The sequence below is a fragment of the Copidosoma floridanum genome, unplaced genomic scaffold (assembly GCF_036245765.1).
Source record: "Copidosoma floridanum isolate Cflo_tuat_1 unplaced genomic scaffold, Cflo_Japanese_pri ptg000026l, whole genome shotgun sequence".
NCBI classification, from domain to species: domain Eukaryota; kingdom Metazoa; phylum Arthropoda; class Insecta; order Hymenoptera; family Encyrtidae; genus Copidosoma; species Copidosoma floridanum.
In genome coordinates, this window is record NW_028321903.1 from 8,968,544 (window position 1) to 8,990,448 (window position 21,905).

Below are 21,905 nucleotides of genomic sequence, written 5' to 3' on the forward strand. Positions count from 1 at the left end.
TATCTGATTGAGATTAAGGGAAACAATAGACTTATAGCTATTTGTCATTGTGAAGTTATAAATCTTTATTTAATTCGTTGTCTATCATTGTTTATTATTTAATATTAAGCTTTCCCCGTGCCTTTAACTAATTTCTACTTATCTCAAAATTAATAATAAGAATATAGATCTCGGTCATGAGACAATTATTCTTATAGTTAATGATAGAGAATAGAAAATGAATCAATTTACAGCTAGGATATGCAGGATGTAGCTTTGCCTTTGAGATATAACTTATTTTTTTAGAATCGTGACGATTGTTTTGCATGAATCCATGTAACATTTATCTTTGAACCTCAATAATGATTTTCTATGCAAGGAATCTTTTTTGGCTCATTTAGTTCTCCTTGTAAGATACAACTGTTTTTCAACTTTTCAGGGGTTATATTGTTACGAGAACTCTTCGAAGGTTTTGTCATCCGTATTCGTGTTTGAAACATGCCATACTGAATAAAAAAACTCTTTTTCACTTGTTCTTCTCCAGATACAGTCAAAAAACGATAAAATTAAGGTTAAATCTAGCAGTCTTCTTGAGATATGACTGTTTTCCAAATTTTGAGAAGTTATGCTGTGACAAAAGTTTTTCGAATTTTGTAAGCGTCTATATTAATGTTCTTACGTAAGGACGTGAAATAAGTAAAAATAATGATTATGCAAAACTGCTGCATTACAATTAGGGAATTACCAGTGATGTTAGGATATCAATCGGCTTGTTTTATAAAATTGTTTTAAGTTTTTTGAGTACTTAACAAGTGGCAAAAAATGTATTGCAAAATTGTTGAATTTGGAACAAAAAGTACAGAGAGTGGAAGTTTCTCAGGAGTCATCAAATAAACCATGAGCTTAAAAATTTGCTAGAAAGAGGTTTTCTTTGATTCCTTCGCTTTATTAAGAATGAAAAGAATTTTAAAAGCCTGCCCTTTTACAGAGGTTGTAACGTTTTCGTTTTTCTTTATTAGTTTACCACCAAATATAGTAGTATTGTAAGCAATGTACGCCCGTTTCTCTATTCGCTTCGTTATTTCACAGACAATAAGTTGAACGAACGTACAGCTACAAAAAGATTACGATGCCTCAAGGAAATATGTGACGAAGTGAGGGGAAAAAAGCGAACGTTTATCACTCTCGCTAAGCAAGAGTTCAAAGAGGTTCGGAGAGGATACGGAAACCAATCATTACTAACGATCTTCTCCTTTTTACGTACGTGCTCTCGAACAAGGGAAGACTCTGCTCACTGAAAACGCAAGGATGACGATCCGTATATTAGTAAGTATAAACGAATAAGCACTGAAACGAAAGCAAACTAAGAAGAAACATTTAAACAAACATAATTATGCATTAAGGCAATAATTATTGGAGCATTTAAGCAAATATCGTTGTCCATTTAAGCAATAATCGATGGTGCATTTAAGCAAAATATTATGGTGTATTAAAGAAATTATTGAAATAATGCCAAAATGGCTTGCATCAAAGTGCCTGGTCCGGTGGATCCCAAGCTCAAAAACCAGAAAAACTGAAGAACTCAGTCGAGCCAGATCTGGACCTAGAATGGCGAAATCCCTGTCTCTCCAGATTTCAAAGATGCCAGTGCGATCTCAGCGGTAGACGCTGTTTTCATCGTTGGGCTAGGGGGGATGTTGTGGGAAGCAATAAGCCGAACCAAACTTAATGTTGATGCTGACATCCTGTGACGAAATATGACTTTGGTTACGTCGCTATCGTCATGCGCTTCCTGCGTTGATCATCAATTGCTCTTCTTTTTACGCAAGCCTATTTAAAACGCAAGATTGTGGTGATTCGTATCACGTCAAGTATTATGAATAATAATAATCATAAAAAAGCCATGTTAATACTGTATATCGATGGTACACTGCTTAAGATACTAACAACAGTGTATAATATTCGGACTTTTTTGTTATACCAACGAGAAATAAAATATATTAGGTCACGATTAGATGACATAAAAAACACATCTCTAAAATAACTTGAGGCTATTCCAATGATCGAGTTTGAGAAGTAATTTGCAGACAAGAAAAGGCACTGGCACAAGTGTATAGTATCATATAGTAAATTTTTAAAAGGCAACAAAGTTGATAAAGACAAGTAAGTGAATGCTTTTTTACAATACTAAAAATTCATCTTCTTTTTGAACTCAAATAATAAGTGTTATAGCTGTGTTAGTCCAATCCTTCTTGACATGTTTAAACAGACCTTCCAGTATGTCTATGGTTTTCTTTTTTACTCATGTGCCATTCTGTTAAGACTTTATTTCCTAGAAACCATAGAAAGCGTTTCACACCGTTGGCAGCATATTACACAACAACAGCCTTGGACGACCACTTGAAGTTAAAAATAAAACTTATCTATTGAAAATGTTTTATGAAAAGCTTTTCCAGGCATGAAAAGAGTAGCAGAATTTCTTATTTTTTTATCGTATAACTGATAACTTTACTTTACATGCTGGTCTTAAATCCGTAGGGTTGGCAGTGGTTTAACTCTAATAACTTTAATATATTTATTTAAGAGCCATACTGTATTAATAATCAAAACCACTTTCATATAGCACCTATGTTTTCGATCTTCAAAAAATAATAAAAAGCTGACGATAGGCTTTCAATAATAAATTTGTTTGTCAACTATAGTGCTGTTACCAAGTATAATTATTCAGATTATTGGGATAAATAGGATAGATGGCGTTATGTGTCAGTCTAGAAAGGCTCTCGAGACAACTGTGAGTAGAATGCGTACTCGAGCAAAGCAGAGCGTTTTTTTTTTTTGATTTAGGTCAGTTATTCATTTTCTTTGTTGTTTCCTGTGATCCCAAGGATAACAATAATTATGTTGAGTCAATGCTACTTCACTAGGCAATAAGGTATAATCACGTATTGTTTTTGGTCCATGTAAGGTTTAACAAAATTTTGATAACTTGTTGATTAACTTTTTTTAGAATACGTTAACATTTTTAAAGTTATATTGGCAAGTTTTGCGCAAAAGTAAATCAACAGTTTCAGAATTCTGACCTTGAGAAAAAATGTGATGGAAATAAGAAAACACCTTCCTCGACACTTCAACTGCGCTCTTTTGCACACAAACCGAGTCTCTTACCTACTCTTCTATGAGTGATCCAAAATAATACACTCGGTTACTTCTTGTTATGGTATAATGCTAAATGTTTTTTAAATGCAAATATTTATTCACTGTTTATGGATTATCGTATTTTAATTAATTAAGAGATTGTTTATTTTATAAGCTCATTTTCTTACTTGAATGATTTTTTTTAACTTAGAATTTAGTATATTTAAGCTGAGCCAGTTTTGTGTGTGTTGATTAATATTTATTTATTTGTCATTGATTAAAATTGCTTCTACAATCTTATTCATTATTTTTTGAACATGCAAAACTTTTTTAAAATTTTTATTGTATTCTACAACCACATTAAATAAATTTTTTGCCTTTTATTTTTTTTTACAGTTTTTCTATTTAGGATTAAGGTGATTTTTTTAGTTAAAGGCATCCATCATAGTTAGCTAGGAAAAAGTTTGTAGAGATAAAAGGAGTACAAATATATGCAACGACGCAAGCAACTTTTTTTTGTATTAATGTACTCACATTTGCACTTTTACATATATTTGACCCCTTCTTTCATGTGCTATTAAAATAATAATTTGCAGATATATTTAGAAATTTATTAGGCTTACTTAACTAAAGGTTATCTTTGAAAAAAAAGTGTTAGAAGATTTCTACAGATCATATAAATTAAATTCCATGTGATTTTTTTATAATTTCTTATGCAAAATTGAGATTTTTTCAAAAGGAATAATTTATTTAAAAAAGGGTACAGTAAAATAATCTGCAATTTTGGTTACGGATTTTTTACGCTAGTTTTAATATACGTTTAATGTTTGAATGATATCTATCAAAAACCCCATGTGTAATGAACGTTCTTAAGGAACATTCACTGAAATGTAAGGCTATCTTATCGAAGAAAGCGGTACTACAAGATTGTTTCTCTTACTTTTTTTAATCTAGTTGTATTTAAGTTGTTAAATATGGACTAGGAACAAGTGTGTGAGCGTATATGCCAGATGTAAACGTGATGTCAGGAATGTAATCAGTAAAGGTGAAACAGTATAGTAGAACTAGTTTTTTGGCCCATAAAATTCTGACTAGCTCAAAAAACCATAGGGTAGTAATTTCCATGCATATTTAGAAATTAACACAGAATTTAACAAGTAAAGATATCAGCAAGAGCCCCTCTGAAATGGCAAAAGTTACCAAAACATGCTTTTTGCAAGTAGAAAAAAATCCAAGAATCGCATAAAAATAAAATGTGTAAAAAGAATTTGACATCTTAAGATGAATAAAGTGTTGCGTTCATATCAGTTTTGCCATTTCTTATCAAATCCCAAAAACTTCCATTTTAAGTCATTTTTTTAAAACTCAGTAATTTCCGTTCTACGCAGTATTCAAGGCTGATATAAAGTTGTAAGGTCCATACGATGGTCCTTAATATACATTATATTTGGTTTTTGCAGTAAAAACCAAAAAAAGGTAATTTCGCAAAATGGCAGTAAAAAAGTTGTTAGACAACAAAGGGAGTTTTTGAACGCATCTCACTTTGTTCATAGGGGAAGGTTGGGTAGAATGGGGCCTTTTTTCTATTTATTACCGATAATTACCCTACTTTTATCGTGTTACACTCACCCTGACATTCTTTCTATAATTATTTCGTTATAAATTGAAAAATGCCAGCGATCAAAAAAACTCATTCGTGTCTCGCTATGGGATATGAGTGAGCAAGGCATGGGGCACAAGTAGGCACGGAGACACTGTATATTATGCCCAAAGTGCACAAAATATTTTACGTGGAATATGAATACAAAATAAATTAGAGTTATTGTAATAAGGCAAATTAAATTTTTTTTAGTTTTTATAAAAAAATTTTACAAGTTCTTCTATTTGTTTAAACAAAATTTAAGCACAACACAAGATTTGTGTACTCAATAATGAATAAATTACGAAACCTTTTTTTATCCACCCTGGTACAAAATTTTAATTCATAAATATCAATTACATTTATAGTTTTTCCTTTTTTTATTTTAAATTCTAAGTCACAATTTTTATTACGCTATCATTTTGCTTAAGCTCTTTCTTTAGGATTGTTAATATTAACGAACTAGAATTATAAGGTTCTTATGTAAAAAGTAATATAGAAAATTAAACACCATTTTTAAATAAGATTGGAATATCTTCAATTAGTAGATGTTCTTTAGTGAGATTGGCATTTATGACACTATTAACTGTATTGACTTTAATGGATTTCTCCACCTTTATATTAGATTTAATCTTTTGTTCGGATTCCTTTTTTATAAGAGACTCTTTTTATTATGTTGTATTAAGCAGTATTTTTTAATTTTAAAGCAATTAATTGCTAGGTATGGTTATCTTACGTAACGATGGCAGTCTTTTCTTTCTTAGATTCAAGACAAGGTGTTTGATTTGTATCATTTTTTGGACTATCATTATTACACTTATTGATCACATTATTCAGTATGTTAGCTATTAGGGCTTCAGTAGGCTAGAGTGATAAGGCCTTCTGGAATAATCTCAGTGGAACTGGGTGTTTGGTGGTCATGTATTTGATCCATGAATAAAACATGCATACAATGTTGGGTAAGGGTGTTGTCAAAGTACTGATTGGCTGTATTAAATTTGAATTGACCAGTTTGAGCTAAGATATTCAAATCACTTGTAATATTTTTGGTGTGCGTACTTGTTGATGCACCCGTATGAGTTAATTTCATCTTGTAGCCGGCAGGTGAGCAAAAATTCTTTGAAAAGAAACATTAAAAGTAAAGAGAAAATATAAAATAAGATAATCACCAAGTAATATTGTTTTACTTTTACATAAAATTATATCAATGGACTTAGGGGTATTGTGAGATTTTTATCTGGATTTTTTTTTTAGATTTTGCATAAAAGGCCCATTTTTTTTAGTTGAATGGAGCTAATTTTGATGAGGACTAAGCGAGTTTTCTGCTAAATTATGCAGAACTGCTGAATATTACGAAACTGGTATATCCCGCTTTAAAAAAAAATCCCGTGTTACAAGCAATAAGATAAAACACCAAAAATTATATAGTTTAATGCACCTCTACACAGTTACCTATATACAAAATAATAAATATACCTTTGTTACTGGTTTTTTTTTCAGAATTCTGTTAATTACCTTTCTAAAGTGTACTAGCATAATCTAAAGGTGAAAAATTGATGAATTGTAGGGAAAAATCTCAGTTTTGCGAAACAATTTAACAGCCGTTTCCATTTTAGCTGCTTTCACAAAAGCCGTTCCAAACAAACTGAAAATCTTTTTCGTTGTGACCTTATCTCCTAGTCGTTGATAAGCATTGACTTCATCAGTATAATTCTTACTTAGAGACTTCATAAAATCGACGTTGAGGGATTGCAGTCAATGAGTGCAGTAAGGAGGAAAACAAACAATTACAACTCTAATATCTCATGCTAAGTATAGTGGATCTAAGTTCTTCACGTACAAAGAATGTCCATCGAGAAGGAGAAGAGCAGGATTATCCTTCGATACATGAGAAATATTAATAAATTACTTAAACCACTGCGTAAAGATATCAAACTGGATCCATCCACTTTCGTGAAACTCTGCCCAAATACCTGCAGGCCTACCTTCTAGAAACTCAACATTTTCCTTAACCCTTGGGAAGATCAGCATTGGAGTCGTAAAAACTCACGTGGCTGACATGCATATTTTCAGTGCTCAGGTTTTCGTACGGACAGTTGGTTTCTCTGTATGAAATTTCCAAACGAATAAACTCCAGCAACACCTACAAGTACCTAATATTATTTATTAATAAACTGCAAATTTTTAATAAAGTTTATAGTAACTGCACAAAAAAATTACACAGGCAATCCCATAGTTACATGTGTATATTAATGGGTAACAGTAAAATCGAGTTGTTGCTTACCTAAAGAGCGATTGAATTTGTGAGGTATTTGTAAGTGATTGACAACATCAAAGGCTAGCTTTTTTACATCGTAAGACGAAAGATCCATCATCCTCCTTTTTATGTCACAGACATAAGCACACATAGCTTTTTTTTGTTCAGAAGTAAAAGTCGTTGCAAAATCTGTCACCACTACAAAAATTAATCTTCAACAGTTTTTTTATCAGTGAAAAATGTACTTTTTTTTTTAGGATAAAAAGTCTTCTGATTCATGGAATTTTTTCCGCAAAGTGCTTCTTGGAGTAAAAAATTTAATAGCACAACTTTTAATAGATTTTCCACCTTTAATACTTTGTATTGCATTTTGCACGTCTTCATCAGTCTAAGGACGCTTTGTACTTTGTACGGTAGTTACGAGCCATTTCTAATTATAATAAATATTTACAAAACCAACAACTTACTATTCAAGTACCAAACATTATTTGTGGGAACAAATTAACAGTAAAAAAAACAAAAACCCTAACCTATGATTTATTACACTTACAATCGTTGGTAGACAGCTCGTATCTGTATATATATATATATATATATATATATATATATATATATATATATATATATATATATATATATATATATATATATATATATAGAGGTAGCAGAGCTATCAACACTACGGTTTTCTAATTCACCGTGCCTATTTGTACCCCTTGTAGATACTCATTCGCACAGTTTAAAGAATCATTTTTTATTTGACCATGGCTCACTCAATACATATCGTACAAAAGCAATAAAAAAAGTCAATTAAAGCTTAGAAGCTAAGCTTTTTAAATAAAATCAAAAGCAATTATGTAGGTTGTATTAAATACAATTTTCTAAGCAGTTAAGAATTTGATCTTGTGGTCACTGTTGTAAACATAGAATCAAACCATCTTATAGACGTTTGAAAAGCTTATTCCCTTGTGGATTATTTTTGAAAGGAAGACTATGGATGCTACTGATGCATACTTAACAAAACAAGCTTAAAACACATTATTATCTTCTAGATATTTACAAGCCCATCTCAGCTGCTGTGCCCATTCTACCTAACCTTCCCCTGCTCGCTTTACAACTACCTAAAATGCCATTAAATTTACTAACTAGAAGTATCCTTAAAATTTATTGCAAAAAAGCACATTTTCATTGTGAACGCACTTGATTAAAACGTGCATGTGCGAAGTGACTGTAGCCTCCAGTCGTGGCTCGCAAAGCCACCGATTCCACTGACTGGAGATAAAAAAGCCGTTTTTTGCAACCGATGTTTAAGATACTTCTAATCAGTAAAAATGTATGTCATTTAAGGTAGTTGTAGAGTAAATATGGACATGGTGAAATACGTTTGAAAAATGTTCCGATGTTGGCTAACAACTTATTTATGGCCATTTTGCGTGAGGACTTTCTTCAGGTTTTTGTTGTGGTCTTAGTATGTATGTGAAAGACTACAATATCTGCCTTGTAACTAAACTTTAGGTCCAAATATTGCATAGAACGGGAATTATTAAGTTTTTAACAAATTATTAAAAATGGCAGTTTTTTTCAATTTGAGAAAAAACGGTTCAATCAATTTGAACGCAACGTAGCAAATTTCGTTCGTCTTGAGAATTAACATTTTTTTACACAATTTTTAAGATGAAAACTCAAAGCTTGGATGGAAGTGGCACTGGAATTGGAGGCTTTGAAAAGATGCGCACTAAAGTATTGAGCAGGCACCTAAGTTCTTACTATGGCAGCCTACGCTTTTGTTTTGACAAAACTTTTGACTTTTTATTTTATGTAACAGTCCTATACCTTAAAATTAGCTCGGCATGAATAATTTCTTTATAGCCAAGTGATTCATCGTGCTTATGTTTCATGTAGATTCTTAATGGCTACAATATATTCACCAGAGGTATTAGTGGTCATTGCAGAAACCTTTTTTCAAATGACCTTTCAGTTAATTTTTCTTATCCTCTTAATAAAGCAAAATTGTTGAGCCAAGCATTATCCAAACCTAAGTCAAACATTGGTTATGAAGAATGTTTTGAATTTTTTTATCGTGCATGCTCTGTTTGAGTTCTACCAGATGGAAGCGTCTGCTACTGTTTAGCAAAACTTAACAATTCTTGAGTGGGCTTACGAAAAAAGTAAGCATTATTTTAATCATTTTGAGCCACATCTTTAATTAGCAGTTTACACAAAATTAATAGGCTTATAGTAATCCAAGCGTATACACGGACAAGCCATCTATTCCTTAAGTATGCAGCTCATTTCTAGGTACTATGCTAACATTATTATAAAATGTTACAAGATTAAAACACACTAGGCTTGTAATCTTCCTTTTTTATGAAACTGTAGTATTGCCATAACAGCTGCTTTGGTACACAGTACCTTTTTCAGACGGTTATAAAATTAGAGTTGGAATTTGATCAGTAATAGAGTGACGATTATAAGCTTAGTAAGCTTAAATTATTCTAAATACTATTGATAAAATAAAATATTTAAAGAGTGTTGAAAATCATTATAAATGCTTTTTGTTTGCAATGGTCAAAAGTGATCAAAAGAGGTATGAAAGTACTAAGAGATAATGTAGTTATAATCGAGAATAAATTTGTTAAAATGCTTACCGTTTGCTTATGTATGATTCGCGTGACCCCACATGAAGACACCTCGTTGTCAATTAGTGGTAGATGAAACGTTACTTTATCATGACTTATATTGGGTGTACATGATTTGTCTGTAATTAAAAAATTAGAATGATTCTGCACTGTTGAAGCAACTGTCAATAATAGCATAAGTTTCTTTGCTCTGAACAGAATTTTTATAGTGGGTTACAGCAAGAGCGTCGTGGTTGCAAAAACTGCATCCATATAAAATGCTGAGAGTATATTAATAGAAGGAAGATGAAGGTAGACAAATGGTGAATGTGCGTGTTTTCTCAGTCTTTTTTTCTCTTTATTCTTATCGTTTCTCTCCACTTTTTCTTTGTATACTATTATATCCTATCTTAAAAGTTTAATGGCCTTAAAGTGAAGCCTCAATAGCATTGGCTACTGACTACTGGCTTACGTTTAATTGATCATTTGCCGTAAAAGAGCGCTAATTTTGAATATATTCGTACTTCATTTTCTATTGAAAGACCTTAAAATTATGGCTGTTGGTAAAGTTTGATATAAATTCAAATAAATATTACTTAATTTACAAGTGCCGTTGTACGGAAGATTCAGTAGTTGTCATCTAGTATAGTATAGTTATAAAAGCGCCCTTCAATTAGATTATACTCAAAAACGCAAGAATGAGTTAGAAAGAGCAGGTCAAGGGCTAGTTAGCTGTCTACTTTTCTTGAACATCTGGCCAGGACAGATGTGACTGCAACATTAGTATATTAGCAGCAACTACTTCTAAGTTTGAAATCAACGACTTTGTACAATCTGCAGTGACCAGAAATCCACCAGCAAGTCAACCGTCTTCAAGTCCGGAACAACCAGGTAAGAAATTAAGTGAGGGTGAGTTCAAATGCGAGCGCTAGGTGAGCACGTAGAGTTGAAGGGAATCAGTGCAGAAAGGAAGGGACCCTATATCCTTTCTTATTGAGCAGTAGATTCGAGAAAAATGCGTTAGTCGTGTGTGTGCGTGTAAGAGCGAATTTGAGGCGGTGTCGGACAGTCAGTCAGTCGTGCATGTGTGTATTAAAAAAAAAGCTGTAAGTCGTTGCCAGACAATTAAATGTCCATTAAGGAGTGTGTCCAAGGGGGAGGTGCTGGTGGTATGCTCGCATTTGAAAAGGTGTCGGTTGGACGCATGCGTGCGGGCGTGTGTGTGTATGTATATAAATGCACTCGTAGAGGTATTAGTCAGCCAGTTGCATTTTTGGAATGGATGGCTCATGGAAGTATATTATTTGTCACTAATTTGGGTGTATATCTGTGTGGGTATATTTGATGAATGTAAGAGTATATTCAAGGATACGGCGTCACGTTGCCAGCGGTACCTGGGTCTAGGGCAGGGGGACTGGCGCATAACTCAGTCTGTAAGTGTTTGTGCATCCACGAGTTGGGACAATACCAGCTAGATGTTTGTATGCGTGTGAGAGAGCTCGTTCGAGAAGGCGGCTGGAGGCCAAGGTCGGTTAATCTGCTCTAGGTATGCATGTGCGTATGCGTGCGTGTGTACATAAAGCTGATTTGAGAGCTGGAGAAAGAGGCGTTAGTTTTGTGTGTGCGTCAATACACGTGGTGAGACTGGCGAGACTCGAAAGTGTCAGTCAGTGTGCGTTTATGTCTTAGGATACAGAGGACAATGAACGCAATAAGTAAATCGTACGTGTGTTTTAGTTAATGGGTTAAGGCATCAGATTGTATTTACATTAAACATAGTATGCTAAGCGACACCAGTTGCTTGCATCATTTGAATTTAGTTAATTAATGATTTATCATATAAAATTGTAAGAACAAAATCATTTACTAACATTTCTATTTTTAGAGTACTTGATGCTCAATTTTCTTATAGATAATACTTTTCAACACTCAAGATGGCTTTCGCTTGTCCTCTCAACGAAGTATTCGACGAGATGTTTGATAAAGACATGACTGCGAATATTTTGTTTTGAAGTTATACTTTTGTAGGCGCAGTCTGCCCTAAGAAGTAAATCAATGATTTCAGATTGGTGATCTTAAGAAAAAGTGTAACGAAAGTGGATTTTGCTTCATTCTCCCCCTTTGCCCGGCCCCTCTTGACGTACTTCCGATCCCCCTACACCACACAACATCATCGCATCACACCATGCTACGCATTATTATCGCACAACACCATACCACATTACACCACACCTCACATTTTGAATTTTACTTATTTTAAAAAAACAGTTCCCGAAGACGTTTGAACCCTCAACCTCTTGCACATTGAACGAGACCATTATCCACTCTGCTATGAGCCGTCCCGATAATGAAAAACCAATTACTTTAATTTATTTTACAGTTCGTGACTTATTTTCAATGTTAATTTTTTTTTTTGTGTATTCATTCATTTGAATTCATTTTACATAAAATAATCAAATAATTCAATAAAATATACTTTTTTCGTGTATGTTTTTAAAAATTTGGAAATAAGTGTGCATATATATATATATATATATATATATATATATATATATATATATATATATGTAAGCACAGAGCAGCTTTTATGTGTATTAATGAACTTTTATTTACTTATTATTAATTTGTTACTTTTTTTTTTTTTTCCCTGGTTACCACGACAGCCTACTTGGCCTAGTCGTGGGGGCCACCCACTCACCACCTATGTGTGGAGATGTATTGCCACACCCATCTCTATACCTTTTTCGTCGCATCCTACCTGAATCCATGGGCACAGTGTGAGTATCTCCGGTGGAACACCTTGCCAGTTAAGCTGACACTCTCTGCACCGATGGTGCATCGGGTCCACTCATCACTGTGTAGCCTTTCCCCAGAGAAGACTCCATTATTCCAGAACGTCCACTCCTCGCCAGTTACGCTGGCGCTCTCTGCCAAAGCATCGGATCCAGGCTAATTAGCATCTCCAAAGAAGCCCCGTGTTTCAGGGGCCACTCCTCGCCGGTAAGGCTGGCGATCCCTGCCCGACGCCTGGAATCGGGTCCGCTAATCCCTACCTATAGCCCTTACACTGTTTCGCATTCACTCAGGCCCGAAAACCTGTGGGGCAAGGAAAAAACCCTGGAATTACTCTGAAGGAAAATTCCACGGAAAAACCCGCCCCAAAACAGCTGGGGTTACATAGGAAATCAAACCCTTGACCCCTAGAACTGCGTTCTATCAGTAACAAGCACGCTTACCACTGAGCCAATGCCGCTCTTATTAATTTGTTACTTGTAACATAAATAAATTATGGTTTACATATGTTTAATATGTACATTTGCACATTTTTTCAGGATCTTCATAATTAAAAAAAAAAAAAGACTTCCTTACTGTATTAATACAATAATTGGTTTTAGTTGCGTTTTCTTCTTGTAAAATTTTTCCATTGTGATTGAGAAAAAAATTTAGAGAGGCGGGAGAAGTGCAAATATATGCAGTAACGCTAGAAATTATTTTTCTGATGTGCATGAGCTGACATGCATGCGTTTACGCATACTTGACCCCTACTTTCTTGTGTTATATAAAAAGAAAAAAAAAATTATAGATCTATATTAAAAAATGAAACAGTTATATCTAGCAGTAATTTTTCATACAAACAAAAATTATGGGAGTCTTACTATAGAGATCTTATAAATAAAATTTTATTTTATTTTTTCATAAGGTTACATGTTAAATCTGCGAATTTTTCTAACTAAACATGTAAAAAAAAGGGTAAAGTTGAACGATCTGAAATTTTTTTTTGGATTTCTAATGGTATTTTGAGTAAAATTTTGATGCTTTAATGATATCTGTCAAAAAAACTAATGTATCTAATTAAAGATCCAAATCAACTATGTATTAAATTTATGTCATTGATTTATGTTTTTTGATTTTTTTTAGGTATAAAAGGATACCTCAAAAGTGAATTTCAGGTAATCCCTATCCACTTTGGTTATTCTTCTATAGGGTGTGGGTCCATCACAGATCTAACTCATTGAATCACTATAAATGTAACCAATTGTACACCTATTAATGTGCCATAGGGACACTGGGTTTGCATCACAGGTTCACTGAAGAAATCAGGTACATATTTTATAATAATTTTAAACTTAAACCATTTTGATTTTTGTTTTGTTTTATTTTTAAAAATAACAAAAGTACACCACATTTTATAAATAACTAAAATTTTTCTGTAAAAATATCTATCAGAAGGTCCCATTCTCATCGTATGCAAAGACTCGTTCTACATAGAATTTGATACAAGCGTTGATTCTGTGTTAGAAGATACTCTTCATCAAGGAATATAAACTCCTATAAGACGACATCTGGACGATACTAAATTTTTATGATTTTTTATTCAACCAATTTTTATCTTTTTACTTTAAAAATTGAATTTTTTACAAACCTACGTTAAAAAAAATTTTTTTATATTAATAGTTAAAAAAAATGAATTTTTTTAATTGTTTATTATTTTCATTAAGTCACGACATAAGTTTATTTTTTTTAACGATGTTCATAATTTAATTTTTGTTTTCAAAATAATTTTCTTCAACATTATTAATAAAACATTGTATGATTATGCAACTATCATGTAAAATCACAGCGATAGTACAGAGCTTAAATGAGGTCCAAAAAACAAACTAGCGAGAGTAAGAATTTAATGTTAACTTAAATATAACCTAAACATATGTTGTATGATAAACGGAATGCTCAAAATATCTTTGAAAATGTAAAGTTTTACCGTCATTTATTAGAATTGTAAAATTTCAAAACACATCACACTGTATTGATGATTGTACTCTAGATCAAACTCAATTATGTTAAATTTGGGCTATAAGTACTTTTAATAAGTTTTTTATTAACAAACACTTCTGTATTTCAAATGTTTTACATTAATAGTTAAGATTTGTGTATAGAAGAACAGACAAGCCAGATATAATCTTAGAAGCACATATCTATTTGCTTGCAGAATTCTATATGTATGGTTTGAGAAATGAACTTACGAAGTACGAAAAACATCCTTTTTAAAAAATGAGGTAGATATATTTATGTTTTCCCTGAGAACCTGTTTGTAACTTTACAACTGTGTGTGTGTGTGTGTGTGTGTGTGTGTGTGAATGCTTGTGATGGGAGTGTCAGTCAGTGAGCATCCACGTGTTTAGGGTGCAGGGGGCAATTGCTGCAATCAGTTAATTACTTATGTGTGTCAGAAGGCATTAGCTTATGTTCACAAAATGTATAAAGCGAAAACTGTTAATTACATATCTGAAACTAATCATTTCTTGCCATTGCGACGAAGTCGCAGCGTCGAGCACGTGCACACAGCGGCCTGGCTGTGGTAAATCCCTAAGTTGCATATGTGCGTGCCTGTGTACGTGCTCGGCGTGATCGGATATTGCCTCTATATTCCGCTGAATCATATTCCGCGATTCATACAAATGGCGCTTGACAAAAATCCCACGTGTTAAAGTTCCGTGAGAGGTGAAGTTTCACTACGTAAGTGAAAAAGTTTTGCTGCGTGAGAGGTGAAGTTTAGCTATTAAGAAAGAAGTTTATTTGTTTTCTTTCTTCTTTCTTTCTTTTCTCTTGCAAACTATTACACCTTGCACACACTAAGTAACATTAAATTAGTAGCATATAATAATTTATAAGCTATTGAAGTGGCTGCTAGTTGTAACGGGTAGTGTGATAATAATTTTTTTTTATATATATTATCATGATTCCGAAAAGAATCCTTAATAAATATCGTGATGATATACGAATTCTCAATAATCGGAGGGAAGTCCGACTATTGTTGCGAGGAATTCGGCAAGCGCATAACAGATCCGTAGTGGCTGCTTTAGGGAAAGTGGGTCTGAGTGTGGTAGGCAGCGTACAAGATCTGCAAAGCAGATTTTTGCATTTTTGCCTAATTGCTCAAGAAATTAGAGATTTCCCTATACCCTGGTGTCCGGAAATAGATTTAGAATCAAAAATTAGCTTAGATGAGGAGCAGCAGGCTGCACTATTTGAAGCGGCCGCTGTTGAATCATCTATGTGTAGTGACTCAGAAACAAACAAGGCTAATAGTGAGATTGAAAATAAAAAGAAATTGAACAGAGAAGGTAGAAAAATTAAGGAAGTGCTAGGGCACAAGGAAAAATTTTTGGAATCTCTAGTAGCTAAGCAGGTAAAGGATATAGCTGTGTTAGAACATAGTCCCAAGGCTTCAGGTAGCAACATCCCTTTGGGAGACTTTTTGATACCAGAGGATGTTTCAGAGGCAAGATATGGGGATGTAGACGAAATCATTTCGGAAAGGGACTTTAGCAATAAATCAAAGGAAGTTATAGGGAAAAAGAAAAAGCGTAGAAATCGGATTAGGTTGTTGTCAGGCAGTGACAGTGTAAGTTTAACTAGTAGTCGCGAAATTAAAATACAGACTGTTAGTAACAATTTGGCAACAGTGTCAAATTTAATACAACAATCGTTACAAATGACCAGTAAAGGCATAAAGGAAAAATCAAAGTCACATTATAGTAAAAGAAAGTCAATTCAAAACAAACAACGAAATAATCCAACTAAGCCTTTATTGAGTCCTGATACGATAAATCATGACCCTGTGGATAGTAGCTCCGGCAGTAGCACCGATAGTAGCTCTACTGAAGATAGCCATGATGAAATTGTTGACCGTGTTGAAGGCCGTTGAGGTCAAAATAATAACACGAATAAAACAGTTAAGAATTCGCAAGGCTGGAATTTAAGATTCGGAGGCAATGAAAAAGAAAACTCGGAAGAATTTTTAGATCGCCTCATGGATTTTAAAAATTACGTGGGAGTGGCTACTAGGGATCTGCTGGCATCATTACCAGCGATCCTAACACAAAATGCTAGTCGTTGGTACCGGGCCACTAGGAATGATTTTACATCATTTACTGAATTCAAACAGGCGTTTCAATCCCAGTTTATCGGAGAATTTGATAGGGAAGATTTGATGGAGGAATTGTGTTTGCGCACTCAAGCAAAGAAGGAGAAGATATCTAGATGTCTATCCTGCTTTAAATATATTATCAGTAGATTTTCTTATTGTCCTTCCTTGGAAATGCAAGTAGAGTTAGTTCTACGCAATCTCTTACCATCTTATAGAAAAAGTATGGCGCGAAAAAGACTGAGAACGTTAGGAGACATACAGAAATATGGGAGACGTCATGAGAAAGAATTAGATTTATATACGAGATACGGTCCCCCTCCACCAGACGAGAAGTCGAGGATTCCGACTGCTGCGTATACTAGACAGCCAATTAAATCGGCAAAAGTGGCTGTAGCTGAGGAGAACCAGCAAAGTGGCTCCAAAATCAAGAACCAGCAAGGGAAAACTAAGACTGGGGATTCTGTCCAGGCAACAGTGATTCCTTCGGGAAATAAGCTAAATCCTGAACCACAGAATCCCGCTCTTCAAGGAAAGGAACAAAGTGGCTATAAACCTATTCAAAACGATGGCTTATGTTATTTGTGCAAGGAGCCCGGCCATCGAAAAGCACAGTGTCCTAGCAACTGTTGTTTCCGATGCAAGGCTCCAGGACACAGAGCAAAAGAGTGCCCATTAAATACTTCGTACTTACAATTATCATGTCAAGTATGTGGGGCATCGGGAGTGATATTTATGAACTGTCCTGATTGTGCAGGTAGGCGTAAATTGTTGGGAAATGCGTGGGTGGGAGAGAAACGGGGACCCCTGTTCTCTCACCAAAATTAAGAGGGTCCCATAAGATAAGTAAAGACGTGGTAGTCGAAAAGCCTGAACCGAAAAGTCCATCAGCATCATGGACAGATTTTGTTCAGAAGAACTCGACACCCACGTCTAACTTACCGAAAAACCCATCTCTCGTAGCATTAGGTTTTGATTGTGACTATGAGGAGTGGCGTGAACAAGTTGCAGCGAAAAAGGGCTGGGTATTAGGTTCTCATACGCCAAGGGACGATAAGTATCAGGATAGTGGCTGTGAGAAGTTAGATAAAGAAGGAGCTGATTCAGGCTTGACTGGCTTAAAGGATTCCTCTTTATGGCGGGTAAATAGTGGAGATAAGGGAATATCGGTTTCTCCCGTACTTACATCTCAGGAAGGGGGAAAAGCCGTAGTAAATACGACTGATAGTAGAGAAGTGGCTAGTGCAGATCGCATGCCCAGACGTCCGTTTGCTCGTATCTCTTTGGGAGGCAAAGAATATGATACGATGATTGACTCTGGAGCTGAAATCTTATTGGCAGGACCGGCAAAGACCGTCTAAGACTGGCTGATACGCTGTTAAAAGGCTTATTCCATACCAGTTTACCGCTGGGTGTCTTGGACGTGTCAATAGAATTAGATGGTCATGTAGAGACTTTACCGTTACGGATGGTGGATAACATAGGGAACGATATAGTATTAGGCATTGACTTCGGGGAGAAATGAGATGTCACGGTAAGCTTAGGAAAAAAATACTGGAAATCTTTTGACGGTCCATGGTATAAGTTTGGGTTCGAACCACGGATGTCAGGCTTACTAGTGACTGAATAGGCTGGAATAACTGAGGTTAGTGCCTCTGAGAGAGAGAGTTGATCAGGTAGTAACTAAATTTCTGCCGAAAGAGGCTGGCCGAATTGGATTGATGAATAGGATCGTACACAAAATTGTTGTGGAACCTGGTTCATCTCCAATTCGTCACAGGCCGCGTCGCATGTCACCTAAAATGCGAGAAATTGCGATTGCAGAATTAGATAAGTTGGCTGAGGAAGGGGTAATTGAGCGATCTCAAAGCGATTATTCAAGTGCCCCAGTGATTATACGAAAATTTGATGGCTCTTACAGATTTTGTATCAATTATCGGGATTTGAATAAGCAAACGCGACGCTATGCTTACCAGCTCCCGAATATGGATGCTATACTTGATAAATTACGCAAAGCTAGATTTTTGACAAAAATTGATTTTAAGCAGGCGTATTATCAGATAGCAATAGAAGAAAATAGCAAGCGTTATACAGCTTTTTCAGTGGCTGGGAAGGGGTTGTGGTAGTTCAAAAGAATGCCATTTGGTTTGATAAACGCCCCAATGACTTTTCAACGTTTGATCGATGAGTTATTTGGCCCAGAATTCGAACCAAATGTCTTCGGGTACTTGGACGATTTAATCATAGTGGATGAGGTTTTTAAAGAGCATGTAATGCACGTGGAATTGGTGTTGTTTATTTTTATTGAGGCTGGACTGACGGTGAATACCGAGAAATGCGAGTTTTGCTGCTCACAGCTACGTTACCTCGGATTCATGCTAGATCGGCATGGCTTGCGTCCTTGTCTGAAAAAAGTGGCTCCCATCGTAGAATATCTAGCACCAATTACTGTTAAACAATTGCGGAGATTCCTGGAGATGATGGGGTGGTTTGCGCGATTTTTCCCAAATGATTCAGAATTAAAAGTTCCGTTGCTTAAATTATCACGGAAAGGACAGGCGTAGAAATAGAAGGAGGAGCAGGAGCAGGCCTTTAACGAGTTATAAAAATTTTTTACTTAAGGCTCCTGTTCTGGCTTGACCTGACTTTTCAAAGCTTTTCACGATCCAGTGCGATGCCAGTGGCTTGGCTATAGGTGCTGTTCTCACTCAAGAACATGAAGATGGTAAACACCCTATTGTTTTCGTGAGTCTAACGTTAAATCCAGCGGAGAAAAATTATTCGACCACCGAAAAAGAGTGTTTGGCAATGGTGTGGGCGATCGATAAATTTCGTCCGTATCTCGAGGGATACTATTTTACGGTGATAACGGATCACAGTGCTTTGAAGTGGCTTATGGCTTTGAAGGAACCAGCAGGCCGATTGGCTCGTTGGGCTCTCAAGCTCCAGCAATGGGATTTTGAAATTATGCACCGCAAAGGCGCTTCTCATCATGTTCCTGATGCCTTGTCACGTATGTACGAGGGGGCCGAAGAGATCATGGTCTTTTAAGAGATCATTGATCCCTGGTACGTTAAAAAATTGGCAGAAGTCCAGTTGGACCCTCATAAGTACACGATTTGGTGGGCTGAAAACGGCTTGCTGTACAAGTTCAAAGCCGATAAGTTACTGGATCCCATAACGTATAGAGATGATAGTTGAAGGTTGGTGATTCCCCTCGAGAAGCGAGAAAAGGTTTTGACCAATGCCCATAACCTCATCAGCACAGGACATTTTGGGATAGAAAAAATGTATGACAGAGTGGCTAAAGAATATTTTTTGCCTGGCATGTGGAATGACGTCTACACGTTCGTTCAGCAGTGTCCAGTGTGTCAGAAGTATAAAATTTCGCAGACTGGACCGCAGGGCTTGATGGGCTCGAGAATAGTGGAACGCCCTTGGACGGTAGTGGCTGCTTATGTGATGGAGCTACCTCCCAGTAAGAGCCGGTACAAATATATTGTGGTTTTTCAGGATCTGTTCACCCGTTTGATAGGACTGAAGCCACTGTGTAAGGCTAACGGAAAGAGTATTGCTGCTGCGTTTCAGGAACTGGTACTGTTTTGTTGGGAAACGCCGGAATACTTCTTGACCGATAATGGGAAGGAGTTCTGTAATAAGTAGCTAGAGGAGGTATTAGTTGAGTATGGGGTAACCCACGTAACTACACCTCCCTATCATCCTCAGGCCAATCCCGTGGAGAGGGTTAATAGGACGTTAAAGACAATGATCGCCATGTTTGTAGAGGCTGATCATCGCTCTTGGGACTTACATCTACATGAGTTCCGTCATGCTGTGAACACAGCTGTGCAGGCGTCCACTAAGGTCTCGCCAGCTTTTCATAATTTTGGTATGCAACCTTGGCCAGTTAAAAGCTTGAGACGAGAGGTAGAAGGGAAAGTGCCGATAATAAAGGTGGCTCCAGAAGAGTGGCTGGATCGGCTTAAAAGATTAGACGCGTTGCGTGACTTAGTGGCTAGATTTATTGACGAAGCTCGTGACAAACAGATGAGGTATTACAACAGGGGTAGAAAGTCTGTAATATTTTCTGTGGGAGATCAAGTTATGCGTAGAATTCACCCCTTGTCTAGTGCTGCCAATCAGCTCTCAGCTAAACTAGCACCACGGTATGAGGGGCCGTTTACGATATTTGCAGTTAAGTCTCCCGTCGTTTACGTACTTGATATGGTAACGAATGCTAAAAATGCTAAGGTTCACGTGTCAGAGCTTAAAAGATATGTCCCCCCAAGACTGGCAGCCACTTCTCGTTAATGGGTACAGCCGTAGTGACTAAGTTGATGGGTTGTATTCATGTCTCTTTCAGGGGTATGGAACCAGAATTGTCATCACCTGGTTTGACTCCAAACTATCTGAAATATTACGAAATTTGGCTGTCTGAGTTGGAGCAACCTCCTGAACCGAGGTTTGGGGATATTATGCTTCACTTATGCGATCCCTGGATGGAGCAGATGGACGAGGATCCTTTGCTGATCCAAGTGAGCGAGGAAACAGTTCAGGGTTGGCAGGGTCCAATCTCGATGGCTGTTAATGGGCTGGAAGAGGATAACCCGGACCCGAGTCTGCCTTTGACTCCTTGGGACGTATCTGAGGTGGCATGCCTTGTGCAGGTTCAACTGAACGCGATTTTGACGGAAAGTCCTCCATTGATTGAAGTAGCTTCTTCTGGGGCCAAATTAAGTTCTATGGAAGAAGGCCGGTCGTGACCTCTTGTCCCCACTAGGCATCTGGGGTTGCCAATCAATGAGAAAAGTTGGAGTAATGATTGGGAAGCCAATCTGGGAGACGAATCCCGACCTGCATCCACTATTGACCCCACTCTGGGCCCGAGTCGTCGCTCCCATCATAGAGCCCGAAAACGGGCTGGTGAGCGTGGTTTCGATTGGGCCGAAGCTAGTTTGGGGATCGAACGGCAGGAAGGATCGTCGGAAGCCGGCTCCCCGATTAGACGGTCAACAACGCCTATCGACCCAGAGATTGCCGAGCAGTTGCTGCCAAGGCCTGAAGATCGATCTATGTTAAGCTCAGTCTCTGAAACATTGCCATTGGTTCCTCGGTCTCAGGGAGGAAGTGTGGGTCGAGTGTCACTGCCTGCGGGTACGACTGCATCGATTTCGTCACCAACGGGGTCAACGGAATGAGCGGGTAGAAGAGATCCCAGAAAATTTCGAGTGGAAACAACACCATAACGAGAGAATATTGAGTCAAGGGGAAGTTCCTGGGGAATTACCGCCGATATCTCGGGAATGGCGGGAGGTATTGCCTCGTAATCCTCCACCGAGGAAAGAAACGGAG

General features: G+C 36.3%; 1 protein-coding gene across 1 annotated transcript in view; it reads right to left on the bottom strand.

The window, feature by feature from the left end:
- qsm (Zona pelucida superfamily protein qsm) overlaps positions 1-21,905 on the bottom strand; it is an 818,670-nt gene that overhangs the window by 638,262 nt on the left and 158,503 nt on the right. Inside the window, exon 3 of the mRNA XM_089595600.1 lies at positions 9,659-9,768. Coding sequence (XP_089451726.1) covers positions 9,659-9,768 — 110 coding nt within the window. The remainder of the gene's footprint in view (positions 1-9,658; positions 9,769-21,905) is intronic.